Raw genomic sequence first — 15,068 nt, 5'->3', positions numbered from 1 at the left:
TTTGATTTCTAATTCTAATTGTATTGTAGCAATTATAAGCTAAGAAAAGAAACTAGAAGCAAATCAATGTTTTTAGTGTTTTTCCAAATAATTAAAAGGTCTAGGGATATGACCATAATCTAGGTGTTTGTCTAATGGGATAAAGACGTTAACACTTGTTTTGTTGATTGGGGTGTATTATAGCTCTCAACTCCACGTTACCCATGTAATACCTCTCGCTCAGAGAGTGATTTTGCCCAATTTGGCTTTCTCAAGTTCAAATGGGTCTCAACCAAAACAGTTGATAAGAGCTCAAGTCAGGTTCTTACTATCTCTAGTTTGAACCCTTTAATTAGGTTAATCAATCTCTCAATTAACCCAATTCCTTATTAGTCGAGTTATCCTAGACTAGGTCTCTCTTTCTCAAGTAGAGACTAAGTCAAATAGGCATGAATCAATGCTTGCAACCATTAATTCTAGAATTGAAGCGTGAACTAATCTAAATAATCAACACCAATCATAAACAAGCATTAAATTAATCACCCATAAGGTTTACACACTAGGGTTGGGTAAAACTTCCTAAAGTAGTAAAAAGAAACGGCTACAACAACTTTTAATGTTCAGACATGACCTAATTTTGTGAAACTCGTTTATTTATACAGGGCAAAAAATCACGGACAAAAATCCCCCTCGAGAGGTTCTGCGACCGCACAATTCCATGTGCAGTCTGCAAATTTCTTCAGCGGGCTGGAAGGAGGTTTCTGTGGCCGCATTTCTGGATTGTGGCCGCGAGGCAAACTTCTGTGGTCGCACAATTCTTGTGCGATCCACACTTCACACTTGGTCTTCTTGCATATTCTCTGAACTTTGCATCTTTGTCAGTAAAAGCCTGGTTCTACGGCCACATAATTCATGTGCGGTCCGCACATTGCTGAAAGTTCTGTTGCATTTTGCTTCTTGGTTTGTGGCTGCAGATGGAATTCTGCGACCGCAGAATTCCTTTTGCGGACCGCACATTTATTGCCTTGTGCTTGGGAACACTCCTTTTTGAGTCGAATTTCATCTTGATAGACCAAACTTTCAGCATTCTTGCAATTTGCACAAATTCATTAGTTTCGAGAACTCAATTCAATACTTTCGGATTAAAATAAAAGCTAAATAGGTGCTAATAAGTTGTCAAAATCCCCACTTATCAACTCCCCCAAACTTAAGTCTTTGCTTGTCCTCAAGCAAATAAATTAGTTCCCAATTCCAAATGCTATGGGTCATTTCAGCGAGTCAAATTTAAGCCATCCACATATCAGTTGGGACCAACAATTACCCATACTACTCATGTATTATCAACAAGGAGAAAAGTTAAACATTCATGCACATATAGTTCTAATGTGATATTGAGCTTCAAGCATTGACTTTATTCATCAAGGACTCTTACTCTATCATGTAGGTCATGGTGGACTTCAAACTCTTTCTCCTATACTTTCCATTTGCCTAGCTCACTTAAGAAATTTAGCACTCAATCCAAAAATTTATGAAAGGTTCACTCATCTCTCTCAAGAGAATGTCACAAGTACGGCTTCAAGTACCATAGGCTTTCCCCTCTTGTAGATCTCCACTAATGTAAGCTCACTCGATTTAAAATCAAGTAGGACTTCTTTCAAAAATGTAATGAAGGCTTTTGGGTTAGGGTAGGATACCGTATGGGTAAGTGGTTACACCTTTCCTTAAGCACTCCATCTTTCGTTTCTCGGCTCACACTTTGCTAATTCTTAGAGGCACTTTCTTTTCCTTGGGGACTAGAGAGACTTAGCATCACTCTTTCTTGACCATTTCATTCCTCCCCCCCCCCCCTTTTATTTCTCCATGTTTAGGATCATTACCTCTTTTTGAATCCATACAACCCTTCCACTTATTCACTTTTTGCATTTTTCTTTTTGTTCTTTTCTTCTCATGGAGATCATTTCTTTTCACTTTTTGTTCCTTTATACCTTTTTCAAGTTCCACATATCTCCCCCCAAACTTACGTTTTAAGCCATTTATTTCACAAGAGTGTTAAGAAAATCTCGGGTGCCAAAAGAGGGTCACGACAAAACGGGTAAAGACTTGTAACATGGTTATCAAATGAGAAAGGCTAGAGTCTCAAAGGGGTTGACTAAGGATAATGACATTGGTTGGCAATAGAAAACTCAAATGTGCCAAGGAGAGCCTATAATCACTTCTCAAACCAAGCAAAACTTAAGATTTCGCCTTGAAACACATCCGGGGCAAGTTCTAGACTCTTCGTATGGATACTTGGACTAGCAACAATTCATCTCACCCCTCACGCAATCGGATTGTAAAGGAGGACAGAGTCAAGGGCCCACAATGACCACATTTAAGTTTAAAGATCACTATGGTCCAATTAAACCACTTGATGATTGCCAAAGTCACTAACTAGAGCTATTTCTTTCAAAAACCTTATTTCTAACCATAAGCACGTAGTTAAGTGTATTGTTGCCAATTGAAGCATGGTTGACTCTTAGAGCATGACTTAATTAGGTCTTTTTATTTATTACTACTACTATTATTACCTAAACACAAAACGAACTCATTCCCTTAAGAAGGTTGTCACACCATCCATCGTTGGGACAAGTCACCCGGTTCACACTAAAACTACCTTTGGAAAGAATCGTGGAATTAAGAAAATCAAAGGCTTATTATCTACTAAAACATAAAAAGAAGTTAATAAGAAAAACAAAAGCTAATACACTACTAAAATATAAAAAGAAGCTAATAAGTAAAAACAAAGATAATGAAGCTAATGAACAAAACTACTAAGGATAAAATGAATCTGCATAGTAAGAGAGAGAGAGAGAGAGAGAGAGAGAGAGAGAGAGAGAGAGAGAGAGGATATATACATACAAATAAGAATAAAGAGAATATCATTAGATTATTATAGGCCAAATGTATAAAAGTACCAAATGTATCAAATAAACTCCACCCCCAAATAAAAGTAAGCATTGTCCCTAATGCTTAGCAAAATAAGAGTAAAAGAGGGAATAGTGAAGAAAACTCCCTATGGCTCCTTGTACATCTCTGTGTCCCCAGCAGTGTCATCGCCCTCAGGATCAGCCAACTGAATCTCATCATCCTCAACTCTAAGTGTGGATGGGTTGGTGAACATCTGACGCACGACCTCAGCAGTATCGGCAGCAAGGTCTGGCTCTTCAGACTGGCCAGCTGGTTCCATCGGTGCAGATGGTGCTATTTGATATGGGACTGAATGGCGTGGGTCAGGAAGCATGTCAAAGGGGAGATCTCCGGCTGTAAAAAGCCTGGTCACCTGTCTTTGGAGCTTTTCCACTGACTTCTTACTGGCATGGTATTTTCTCATCTTCTTGACTTCCTTTCCAAGCTCTTGAATCACCAACCCATGCTATACCAAGGTGTCCATAATAGTCTTCTGGTTGTCCAAAATTTTCTTCAATATCTCCTCAAGGTCAGAAGGAACCTGTGATGCCTGTGAGTTAGACTGCACTGCAACAATATTGGACAAGTCATACAACTTAACAGTGGCTATATGCATCTAGTTTTTGAGACTCACCAATGTCTGGGAGACTCGCAGTGCAGATGGTGGATGAGGAAGAACATGTATTGGCTTCAAAGCCGAGGTGGGAGCTGTGGTAGGAGCTGTAGTAGGGGTTGGTGATGGGTTTAAGGTGCACTGCAACAATATTGGACAAGTCATACAACTTTACAGTGGCTATATGCATTTAGTTTTTGAGACTCACCAATGTCTGGGAGACTCGCAGTGCAGATAGTGGATGAGGAGGAACATGTATTGGCTTCAAAGCCGAGCTAGGAGCTGTGGTAGGAGCTGTAGTAGGGTGATGGGTTGGCGAACATCTGATGCATGACCTCAGCAGTGTCGGCAACAAGGTCTGGCTCTTCAGACTGGCCAGCTGGTTCCATCGGTGCAGATGGTGCTATTTGATATGGGACTGAATGGTGTGGGTCAAGAAGCATGTCAAAGGGGAGATCTCCGGCTGTAAATAGCCTGGTCACCTATCTTTGGAGCTTTTCCACTGACTTCTTGCTGGCATGGTATTTTCTCATCTTCTTGACTTCCTTTCCTAGCTCTTGAATCACCAACCCATGCTATACCAAGGTGTCCATAATAGTCTTCTGGTTGTCCAAAATTTTCTTCAATATCTCCTCAAGGTCAGAAGGAACCTGTGATGCCTGTGAGTTAGACTGCACTGTAACAATATTGGACAAGTCATACAACTTAACAGTGGCTATATGCATCTAGTTTTTGAGACTCACCAATGTCTGGGAGACTCGCAGTGCAGATAGTGGATGAGGAAGAACATGTATTGGCTTCAAAGCCGAGGTGGGAGCTGTGGTAGGAGCTGTAGTAGGGGTTGGTGATGGGTTTAGGGTGCGCTGCAACAATATTGGACAAGTCATACAACTTTACAGTGGCTATATGCATTTAGTTTTTGAGACTCACCAATGTCTGGGAGACTCGCAGTGCAGATAGTGGATGAGGAGGAACATGTATTGGCTTCAAAGCCGAGCTGGGAGCTGTGGTAGGAGCTGTAGTAGGGTGATGGGTTGGCGAACATCTGACGCATGACCTCAGCAGTGTCGGCAACAAGGTCTGGCTCTTCAGACTGGCCAGCTGGTTCCATCGGTGCAGATGGTGCTATTTGATATGGGACTGAATGGTGTGGGTCAAGAAGCATGTCAAAGGGGAGATCTCCGGCTGTAAAAAGCCTGGTCACCTGTCTTTGGAGCTTTTCCACTGACTTCTTGCTGGCATGGTATTTTCTCATCTTCTTGACTTCCTTTCCAAGATCTTGAATCACCAACCCATGCTATACCAAGGTGTCCATAATAGTCTTCTGGTTGTCCAAAATTTTCTTCAATATCTCCTCAAGGTCAGAAGGAACCTATGATGCCTGTGAGTTAGACTGCACTGCAACAATATTGGACAAGTCATACAACTTAACAGTGGCTATATGCATCTAGTTTTTGAGACTCACCAATGTCTGGGAGACTCGCAGTGCAGATAGTGGATGAGGAAGAACATGTATTGGCTTCAAAGCCGAGGTGAGAGCTGTGGTAGGAGCTGTAGTAGGGGTTGGTGATGGGTTTAGGGTGCGCTGCAACAATATTGGACAAGTCATACAACTTTACAGTGGCTATATGCATTTAGTTTTTGAGACTCACCAATGTCTGGGAGACTCGCAGTGCAGATAGTGGATGAGGAGGAACATGTATTGGCTTCAAAGCCGAGCTGGGAGCTGTGGTAGGAGCTGTAGTAGGGTGATGGGTTGGCGAACATCTGACGCATGACCTCAGCAGTGTCGGCAACAAGGTCTGGCTCTTCAGACTGGCCAGCTGGTTCCATCGGTGCAGATGGTGCTATTTGATATGGGACTGAATGGTGTGGGTCAAGAAGCATGTCAAAGGGGAGATCTCCGGCTGTAAATAGCCTGGTCACCTATCTTTGGAGCTTTTCCACTGACTTCTTGCTGGCATGGTATTTTCTCATCTTCTTGACTTCCTTTCCTAGCTCTTGAATCACCAACCCATGCTATACCAAGGTGTCCATAATAGTCTTCTGGTTGTCCAAAATTTTCTTCAATATCTCCTCAAGGTCAGAAGGAACCTGTGATGCCTGTGAGTTAGACTGCACTGCAACAATATTGGACAAGTCATACAACTTAACAGTGGCTATATGCATCTAGTTTTTGAGACTCACCAATGTCTGGGAGACTCGCAGTGCAGATAGTGGATGAGGAAGAACATGTATTGGCTTCAAAGCCGAGGTGGGAGCTGTGGTAGGAGCTGTAGTAGGGGTTGGTGATGGGTTTAGGGTGCGCTGCAACAATATTGGACAAGTCATACAACTTTACAGTGGCTATATGCATTTAGTTTTTGAGACTCACCAATGTCTGGGAGACTCGCAGTGTAGATAGTGGATGAGGAGGAACATGTATTGGCTTCAAAGCCGAGCTGGGAGCTGTGGTAGGAGCTGTAGTAGGGTGATGGGTAGGCGAACATCTGACGCATGATCTCAACAGTGTCGGCAGCAAGGTCTGGCTCTTCAGACTGGCCAGCTGGTTCCATCGGTGCAGATGGTGCTATTTGATATGGGACTGAATGGTGTGGGTCAAGAAGCATGTCAAAGGGGAGATCTCCGGCTGTAAAAAGCCTGGTCACCTGTCTTTGGAGCTTTTCCACTGACTTCTTGCTGGCATGGTATTTTCTCATCTTCTTGACTTCCTTTCCAAGCTCTTGAATCACCAACCCATGCTATACCAAGGTGTCCATAATAGTCTTCTTGTTGTCCAAAATTTTCTTCAATATCTCCTCAAGGTCAGAAGGAACCTGTGATGCCTGTGAGTTAGACTGCACTGCAACAATATTGGACAAGTCATACAACTTAACAGTGGCTATATGCATCTAGTTTTTGAGACTCACCAATGTCTGGGAGACTCGCAGTGCAGATAGTGGATGAGGAAGAACATGTATAGGCTTCAAAGTCGAGGTGGGAGCTGTGGTAGGAGCTGTAGTAGGGGTTGGTGATGGGTTTAGGGTGCGCTGCAACAATATTGGACAAGTCATACAACTTTACAGTGGCTATATGCATTTAGTTTTTGAGACTCACCAATGTCTGGGAGACTCGCAGTGCAGATAGTGGATGAGGAGGAACATGTATTGGCTTCAAAGCCGAGCTGGGAGCTGTGGTAGGAGCTGTAGTAGGGTGATGGGTTGGCGAACATCTGACGCATGACCTCAGCAGTGTCGGCAACAAGGTCTGGCTCTTCAGACTGGCCAGCTGGTTCCATCGGTGCAGATGGTGCTATTTGATATGGGACTGAATGGTGTGGGTCAAGAAGCATGTCAAAGGGGAGATCTCCGGCTGTAAATAGCCTGGTCACCTATCTTTGGAGCTTTTCCACTGACTTCTTGCTGGCATGGTATTTTCTCATCTTCTTGACTTCCTTTCCTAGCTCTTGAATCACCAACCCATGCTATACCAAGGTGTCCATAATAGTCTTCTGGTTGTCCAAAATTTTCTTCAATATCTCCTCAAGGTCAGAAGGAACCTGTGATGCCTGTGAGTTAGACTGTACTGCAACAATATTGGACAAGTCATACAACTTAACAGTGGCTATATGCATCTAGTTTTTGAGACTCACCAATGTCTGGGAGACTCGCAGTGCAGATAGTGGATGAGGAAGAACATGTATTGGCTTCAAAGCCGAGGTGGGAGCTGTGGTAGGAGCTGTAGTAGGGGTTGGTGATGGGTTTAGGGTGCGCTGCAACAATATTGGACAAGTCATACAACTTTACAGTGGCTATATGCATTTAGTTTTTGAGACTCACCAATGTCTGGGAGACTCGCAGTGCAGATAGTGGATGAGGAGGAACATGTATTGGCTTCAAAGCCGAGCTGGGAGCTGTGGTAGGAGCTGTAGTAGGGTGATGGGTTGGCGAACATCTGACGCCTGACCTCAACAGTGTCGGCAGCAAGGTCTGGCTCTTCAGACTGGCCAGCTGGTTCCATCGGTGCAGATGGTGCTATTTGATATGGGACTGAATGGTGTGGGTCAAGAAGCATGTCAAAGGGGAGATCTCCGGCTGTAAAAAGCCTGGTCACCTGTCTTTGGAGCTTTTCCACTGACTTCTTGCTGGCATGGTATTTTCTCATCTTCTTGACTTCCTTTCCAAGCTCTTGAATCACCAACCCATGCTATACCAAGGTGTCCATAATAGTCTTCTGGTTGTCCAAAAGTTTCTTCAATATCTCCTCAAGGTCAGAAGGAACCTGTGATGCCTGTGAGTTAGACTGCACTGCAACAATATTGGACAAGTCATACAACTTAACAGTGGCTATATGCATCTAGTTTTTGAGACTCACCAATGTCTGGGAGACTCGCAGTGCAGATAGTGGATGAGGAAGAACATGTATTGGCTTCAAAGCCGAGGTGGGAGCTGTGGTAGGAGCTGTAGTAGGGGTTGGTGATGGGTTTAAGGTGCGCTGCAACAATATTGGACAAGTCATACAACTTTACAGTGGCTATATGCATTTAGTTTTTGAGACTCACCAATGTCTGGGAGACTCGCAGTGCAGATAGTGGATGAGGAGGAACATGTATTGGCTTCAAAGCCGAGCTGGGAGCTGTGGTAGGAGCTGTAGTAGGGTGATGGGTTGGCGAACATCTGACGCATGACCTCAGCAGTGTCGGCAGCAAGGTCTGGCTCTTCAGACTGGCCAGCTGGTTCCATCGGTGCAGATGGTGCTATTTGATATGGGACTGAATGGTGTGGGTCAAATAGCATGTCAAAGGGGAGATCTCCGGCTGTAAAAAGCCTGGTCACATGTCTTTGGAGCTTGTCCACTGACTTCTTGCTGGCATGGTTTTTTCTCATTTTCTTGACTTCCTTTCCAAGCTCTTGAATCACCAACCCATGCTATACCAAGGTGTCCATAATAGTCTTCTGGTTGTCCAGAATTTTCTTCAATGTCTCCTCAAGGTTAGAAGGAACCTGTGATGTCTGTGAGGTAGACTGCGTTGCAACAATATTGGACAAGTCATACAGCTTTACAGTGGCTATCTGCATCTAGTTTTTGAGACTCACCAATGTTTGGGAGACTCGCAGTGCAGATAGTGGATGAGGAGGAATATGTATTGGTTTCAAAGCCGAGGTGGGAGCTGTGGTAGGGGTTGTGGAGAAGGGCGGAGGCATAACTGCAGCACTGGAGGAAGGCTCAAATGAAGTGGATAGAACATCAACTTCCTCAGCTACCATAGCTGGCTTATCAAACTGGCCCGCGGTGGTAGGAGGCTGAACTTTCTTCTTCGGATTGTTCGCATCCATCAGTGAATACCAAATAAAAGGCCTCTTCGGCCTCACCTTTGTAATACCTCGGCTCTACCCTTGCATCCGTGAGATATTCTGTAATAGTGTTGGGATACAGGTAGGACGAGTCATCTTGTCAAGAAATCATTAAGATGGTGGCTGACATCACGACACCCACATTGATAGGGTACCCGGCCATAATAGAAGCAACCCAAACTGCTTTAGGAATTAGAAGGTGAGTCTTATTTTGGCTCGGGTCTAGTCTGCTGCAGACAAAGGTTTGCCACCCCTTCGCCTAGCAATTTAGAGTTCTCTGGTGGATAGGAACCCCAACGGCAATCCATGGTGGTGGTGGCCCTAGCGCTGCTAGAATCTTCGCTAACCAAGGTTGGACTACGTCTCCCAGTGCACACTTCTCCAAATACTCCTTCGGCTCAACATCTTCGAAGCCCAAGTACGTGTTAAGAGTATGATGATCAAACCTCACTTTGATGTTACGCATTTTTCTCACCTTTGTACCCTTTTTTATAGGCGCCACATTGGCGTAGAATTCCTAAACAAGGTACTCTTTGGAATCTACTACACTCTCAGTGAACTATATCCACCCCTTGCGTTCCCTGAACTGCCTCAAAACAGCTGGATTGTACCTCTCTAAAACTTTCAACAGAAACTGTCACTCAAGTGTTAGCGACCTCGCCGACCACCATGTACGAAAGATGGTGAAGGCAGCCAAGCTAACAAATCGGTCCTCCCAAACCTCTTTCTTCTTCGATATTTCAAGACCGGCAGCTGTAACATCTCCCCCTATGCCATCATTGCTGATGTCATGAACTGGAGCATCCTGCTCCTCATGGACTGGTGTAGTTGATGTCTCTGAAGCCTGACTAGCTCTCTCCGAATCCTCAGAAATGCTATGAGATGAGGACGGCTCGTCCCTGAGTTGGTATCTTCCTTGCGGCCTTGACTGTATGGACAACTACTCTTGAACAGAGGCTGAGTTTCCCTCTGACGCTTTCCTAGATGAGACATATGAGCTTGTCTCGGAGAGATCTATACCTCTCCCTCCGCCGGCTGTAGCTTTCTTTGCAATTGTCTTTTGTTGACACTCTTCTCTCGACCCTGAGAGGTTTTACCTCTCCCTTTTGATGTGTCGCCGCGTCCTCTAGATCGAACCATTGTCTATATCAAGCAAAGGCAATTGTTAGTTGCAATTCAATATTCAGACATGCACAGGATATATGCAAGTAAGCTATAAACTAGAAGACACAGTGAGGGCACACAATTAGAACATGCTTGCAGGGAAATAATCTATGGTCCGCACAATTTCACTTGCAGCCGCAGATGAGGACTTGCGGACTGCACAGTTTTGTTGTGTGGCCGCAAAAGTGAAGTGTGGTCCACACAATTTTACTTGCGGCTGCACCTCTAAAACTTAAACGATGCCAACTCTATGATGACAGAGAGTTGGCTGATGTGCGACCACAACATGATTTCTGCGGTTCGCACAATTAGAAATGCGGCTGTACATTGGAGTAAAACATTATGGACTCTCTGATGACAGTAAATGGGCTGTTCTGCGGCCACGATCAGAATTCTATGGTCCGCACATTTTAACTCGCGGCCTCATAGTGAGTTCTTTACTAGGTTGCCCTAAATTCCATATCTGCAGACCGCACAAATTCAAGTGCGGCCACAGAATTCAAAAGTTACGTATAAGTCAATTTTTTTCTATTTAGGTTTTGCAATATTGTGCACAATTTGACATGGAAACATCATAGAAGAATGAAAATATGTTAACCCAGCCCTCATAGAGTATGTATTAGTTAACCCAATACAGATTTACCCCCACATGGATACACAATTGAATTCTAATGACAAATGGCCTAAAAAGGAGTAAAAATTTACAAATTAAAAGAAAATTATTATCAAGAAATTGAAACATACCAGATGAATGAGTGTAATGAGTGACTGATCACAGATGTTGTGTGTGGACAGATGGAATCACCAAGAAATCTTTAACAGAGGAATATGTATATGCTTAGAGAGTGAAAAACGTATCTAATGCCCATATTCCTTTTTTATACTTTTTGTTTACTAAGGGAAAGAATAGCGAGTGCGGATGCATATTTTCATGTGCGGTCCGCACTCTATTATGTAATGAGCATCTCATATGCGGTCCGCACAATTTTGTGTGCGGCCGCAGATTCCAAGTTGCGGCTGTAGATTTCATCTGCCGTCACACATCGACCTTTTCTCTGACAGGCTAAACTTCAGAGAGTTGGTATTTTCACCCTCTCATTTGTGCGGTCCGCAAGCCAATCACGTGGCTGCAATGTTCTATTGCTGCAGCAACCAAAAATGTGTGGTCCGCATAAATCAACTACGGTCTGCAATTCTTGCAACACTTAGCCCGCTTTCTGTCCACAATTCCTTTAAGTCACACTCACCCTTGTAGCACACTTCAAATCAAGTTAGAATAAAAACAACACCTAACTTCAAAAGGAAAATGAAAAGAAACATGGGTTGCCTCCCAAGAAGCGCCTGATTAAACGTATCGGCACGATGCATAATACCATCAGTTGAAATGAATGACCGCCAAAACCTGGCTATCTCCAACTTTTCCTAAGTAGTGCTTCACCCGGTGACAATTGACTCGAAATACTTCATTGTTTTTGTTCTTCAAGTCCAATGCACCAAAAGGTCTCACACCCATAATTTCAAAAGGACTACTCCATTTAGACTTTAGCTTCCCGGGAAACATCCTCAACCTTGAGTTAAACAACAATACAAGATCTCCCACCTTGAACTTTTTGTTCCAAATGTATTTGTCATGAAGATATTTCATCTTTTCTTTGTACAAAGACGAACTTGTATAAGCATGGTACCAGAACTCATCCAATTCATTTAAATGTGCATCCCTCAAGTTAGCGGCTACATCCAAATTAAGATTCAACTTCTTTAAATCCCACATGGCCTTGTGCTCTAGTTCTACCGAAAGATGACAAGCTTTTCCGAACACCAACCGGTATGGCAACATTCTGATAGGCATTTTGTAAGCCGCTCGATAAGCCCATAATGCATCATCAAGCTTCTTGGACCAATCCGTCCGATTAGCATTCACTGTTTTGGACAAGATACTCTTTATCTCTCGATTGAAGACTTCCACTTGCCCACTAGCTTGTGGGTGATAAAGAGTCGTGACTTTGTGAGTAACACCATACTTGTTAAGCAAAATGTCGAAAGCCTTGTTGTAGAAATGTGACCCCCCTTCGCTTATAATAGCACGTGGAGTACCAAACCTTGTGAAAACATTCTTATTCAAGAAATCCACCACACTTCTCACCTCATTGTTGGGTAAAGTAATGACCTCAACCTATTTGGACACATATTCAATCGCGACCAAGATATAGGTGTTTCTACAAGAACTCACAAAAGGGCCCATGAAGTCAATACCCCACACATCGAAAATGTCAATCTCCAAAATGGTTGTGAGAGGCATTTCATTATTCTTTGAGATTCCACCGACCCGTTGACATTCATCACATTTTTTCACTAGCTCACTTGTATCCTTGTAAAGAGTGGGCCAATAGAAGCCACAACTAAACACTTTGGTTGTCGTTCTTGCGCCACCATGATGACCACCATATGGAAAAGAATTACAAGCACAAAGAACTTCACCTTGTTCTTCTTCCGGTACACATCTTCGAATCACCCCATTCGTACAAATCCAGAAAAAGGTATGTTTCATCCCAATAATAATTCTTACAATCCCGTTTGAGTTTCTTCCTTTGGTTTGAATAGAACTCATCCAGAATGATTCCACACATAAGAAAATTTGCTAGATCCTTGAGCTATGGCACGTCTTTCATTGAAATAGCCCAGAGTTGCTCATCGGGGAAGGAGTCATTGATTTCAAGGCCATCATGCGGCCTCCCCTCCTCCAAACGAGACAAGTGGTTCGCCACTTGGTTTTCACTTCCTTTTCTATCTTGGATGTCAATATAAAACTCTTGTAACAAAAGCACCATCTCATCAACCGAGCTTTAGAGTCCTTATTGCTCATAAGATACCAAAGCGTCGCATGATTCCTGTGGACAATGACTTTTGCACCCATCAAGTACGGGCAGAATCTCTCAATTGCAAACACAATGGCAATGAGCTATTTCTCCGTAAAAATATAGTTGACTTAGGCACTATTCATGGTATTACTAACATAGTATACCGGATAAAAAATTTTGATGATGTGTTGCCCAAAAATAGCCCCAACCACTACGTCACTTGCATCACACATGAGTTCAAAAGGGACACTCCAATTTGGAGCGGTGATGATGAGAGTAGTTGTCAACTTGAACTTCAACAATTCAAAAGCCCTTATGAAATCATCATTGAAGTTGAACTTAGCATCCTTATCAAGAAGCTTGCATAACGGGTTAACCACCTTAGAGAAATCTTTGGTGAAATGCCGGTAAAACCCCGCGTGGACTAAGAAACTCCGCACACCCTTTACCGAAGTTGGAGGTGGAAGTTTAGAAATAACCTCAATTTTTGCCTTGTCAACTTCAATTCCATGCTTTGAGATTTTGTGGCCAATGACAAATGCCTTCCTTGACCATGAAATGACATTTATCCCAATTAAGCACCAAATTTGTTTCTTTACATCTAGCTAACATTTTATCCAAATTTGCAAGACAATCATCAAAAGAATCTCCAACTACCGAGAAGTCATCCATGAAAACTTCAAGGTAGTCCTCCACCATGTCCGTGAAGATAGTCATCATACACCTTTGAAAAGTCGTCGGTGCATTGCACAAACCAAATTGCATCCGCTTGAAGGCGAAAGTACCATAGGGACATGTAAAGGTCATTTTCTCTTGATCTTTCGGAGCACTAAGAATTTGGTTGTAGCCCGAATACCCATCAAGAAAGCAATAGAAAGCAGGGCCGGCCAATATATTGAGCATTTGATCTAAGAAAAGAAGTGGAAAGTGATCCTTCCTTGTGACTTTGTTAAGCTTGCGATAATCCATACACACCCTCCATCCGGTTACCGTTCTTGTAGGAATCAACTAATTCTTGTCATTGGTGATCACCGTCATTCCCCCCTTCTTTGGGACACATTAAACCGGAGAAGTCCACGAACTATCGGAGATGGGGTAGACATCCCCGACATCCAACCACTTGATAATCTGCTTCTTGACAACTTCTTGCATAGCCTCATTGAGTCTTCTTTGATGTTCAATAGATGGTTTGGCGCCATCCTTCAACTTGATCTCATGCATGCAAAAGGCAGGGCTTATCCCCCGAATATCCGTCAATGTCCACTCAATAGCCTTCTTCCTCTTTTGTAGCACTGCCAATGTGGAATCTACCTGCACGTTAGTCAAGCAAGAGGAAAGAATAACCAGTAAAGTAGAACAAGGACCAAAAAATTCATACCGAAGATGTAGAGGCAATGGCTTCAACTCCAAGGTAGGAGGCACTTCAATAGAAGGCTTTGTAGGAGGAGTTGTCCTATTTTCAAGATCCAAAGATACTTTTCGGGGTGCATAATTGTACGATCCCATTCCTTGCAAAGAGTTCACACATTCCATGAAACTATCCATATCGTCATCATCAAAGTTGAACAAGACGACCTCCAATATATCACCAGCATTGATTGTAGCACTTGTATCATCAACAATAACATCAGTCACCAAGTCCACAAAGGAACACACCTCATTGCTATTTGGTTGCCGCATGGACTTGCATACATGGAATACCACTTGTTCATCACTAACCCGGAATGTAAGTTCTCTGACTTCAACATCACAAAGAGCCTTCCCCGTAGCAAGGAAAGGTCTCCTAAGAATAATCGGCACTTCATAATCAACTTCACAATCTAGAATGACAAAATCCACTGGAAGAATGAGTTTATCAACACGAACCAAGACATCTTCAATCACTCCCAAAGGCCTCTTCATAGTACGGTCGGACATTTGCAATCTCATAGAGGTGGGTCTTGGTTGCCCAATCCCCTAAGTTTTGAAAACTCAATAGGGAATCAATTTGATACTTTCCCCAAGATCACAAAGTTCTTTAGCGAACTCGGCACTTCTAATTGTACAAGGAATCGTGAAATTACCGGGATCCTCCAACTTAGGAGCCATTGAATGCACAATTGCACTCACTTGATGAGTGACTTTGATAGTTTCAAAATTCATTGACCACTTCGTTGTCACGAGATCCTTTATAAA

At 43.2% G+C, this 15,068-nt stretch overlaps 1 protein-coding gene across 1 annotated transcript; it reads right to left on the bottom strand.

Annotated features, from left to right (window-relative positions):
• Window positions 1-9,508: 9,508 nt before the first annotated feature.
• Window positions 9,509-14,810, bottom strand: LOC138897780 (uncharacterized). Its single transcript, XM_070183791.1, has 7 exons — window positions 14,370-14,810; window positions 14,037-14,204; window positions 13,188-13,498; window positions 12,397-12,536; window positions 11,438-11,955; window positions 9,892-10,014; window positions 9,509-9,799 (listed from the first exon to the last, which is right to left on the bottom strand). The coding sequence occupies exons 1-7, from the start codon at window positions 14,808-14,810 to the stop codon at window positions 9,509-9,511; spliced, it is 1,992 nt and encodes a 663-aa protein (XP_070039892.1).
• Window positions 14,811-15,068: the final 258 nt, after the last annotated feature.

This window comes from Nicotiana tomentosiformis, chromosome 8 (assembly GCF_000390325.3).
Source record: "Nicotiana tomentosiformis chromosome 8, ASM39032v3, whole genome shotgun sequence".
In the NCBI taxonomy this organism is placed as follows: domain Eukaryota; kingdom Viridiplantae; phylum Streptophyta; class Magnoliopsida; order Solanales; family Solanaceae; genus Nicotiana; species Nicotiana tomentosiformis.
The sequence above is the reverse complement of the archived record's forward strand: the minus strand, read 5'-3'. Positions and strand labels throughout refer to the sequence as shown.

Excerpts from the sequence above, each read along its gene's own strand:
- LOC138897780 (XM_070183791.1), bottom strand. The coding sequence starts at position 14,810 with ATGTCCGACCGTACTATGAAGAGGCCTTTGGGAGTGATTGAAGATGTC. Across the intron at positions 11,956-12,396 it reads CACTCTTTACAAGGATACAA|TGAATGCTAATCGGACGGAT; the intron begins GTGAGCTAGTGA and ends TGTCCAAAACAG. Across the intron at positions 9,800-9,891 it reads TACAGCCGGCGGAGGGAGAG|TCAAGGCCGCAAGGAAGATA; the intron begins GTATAGATCTCT and ends TTGTCCATACAG.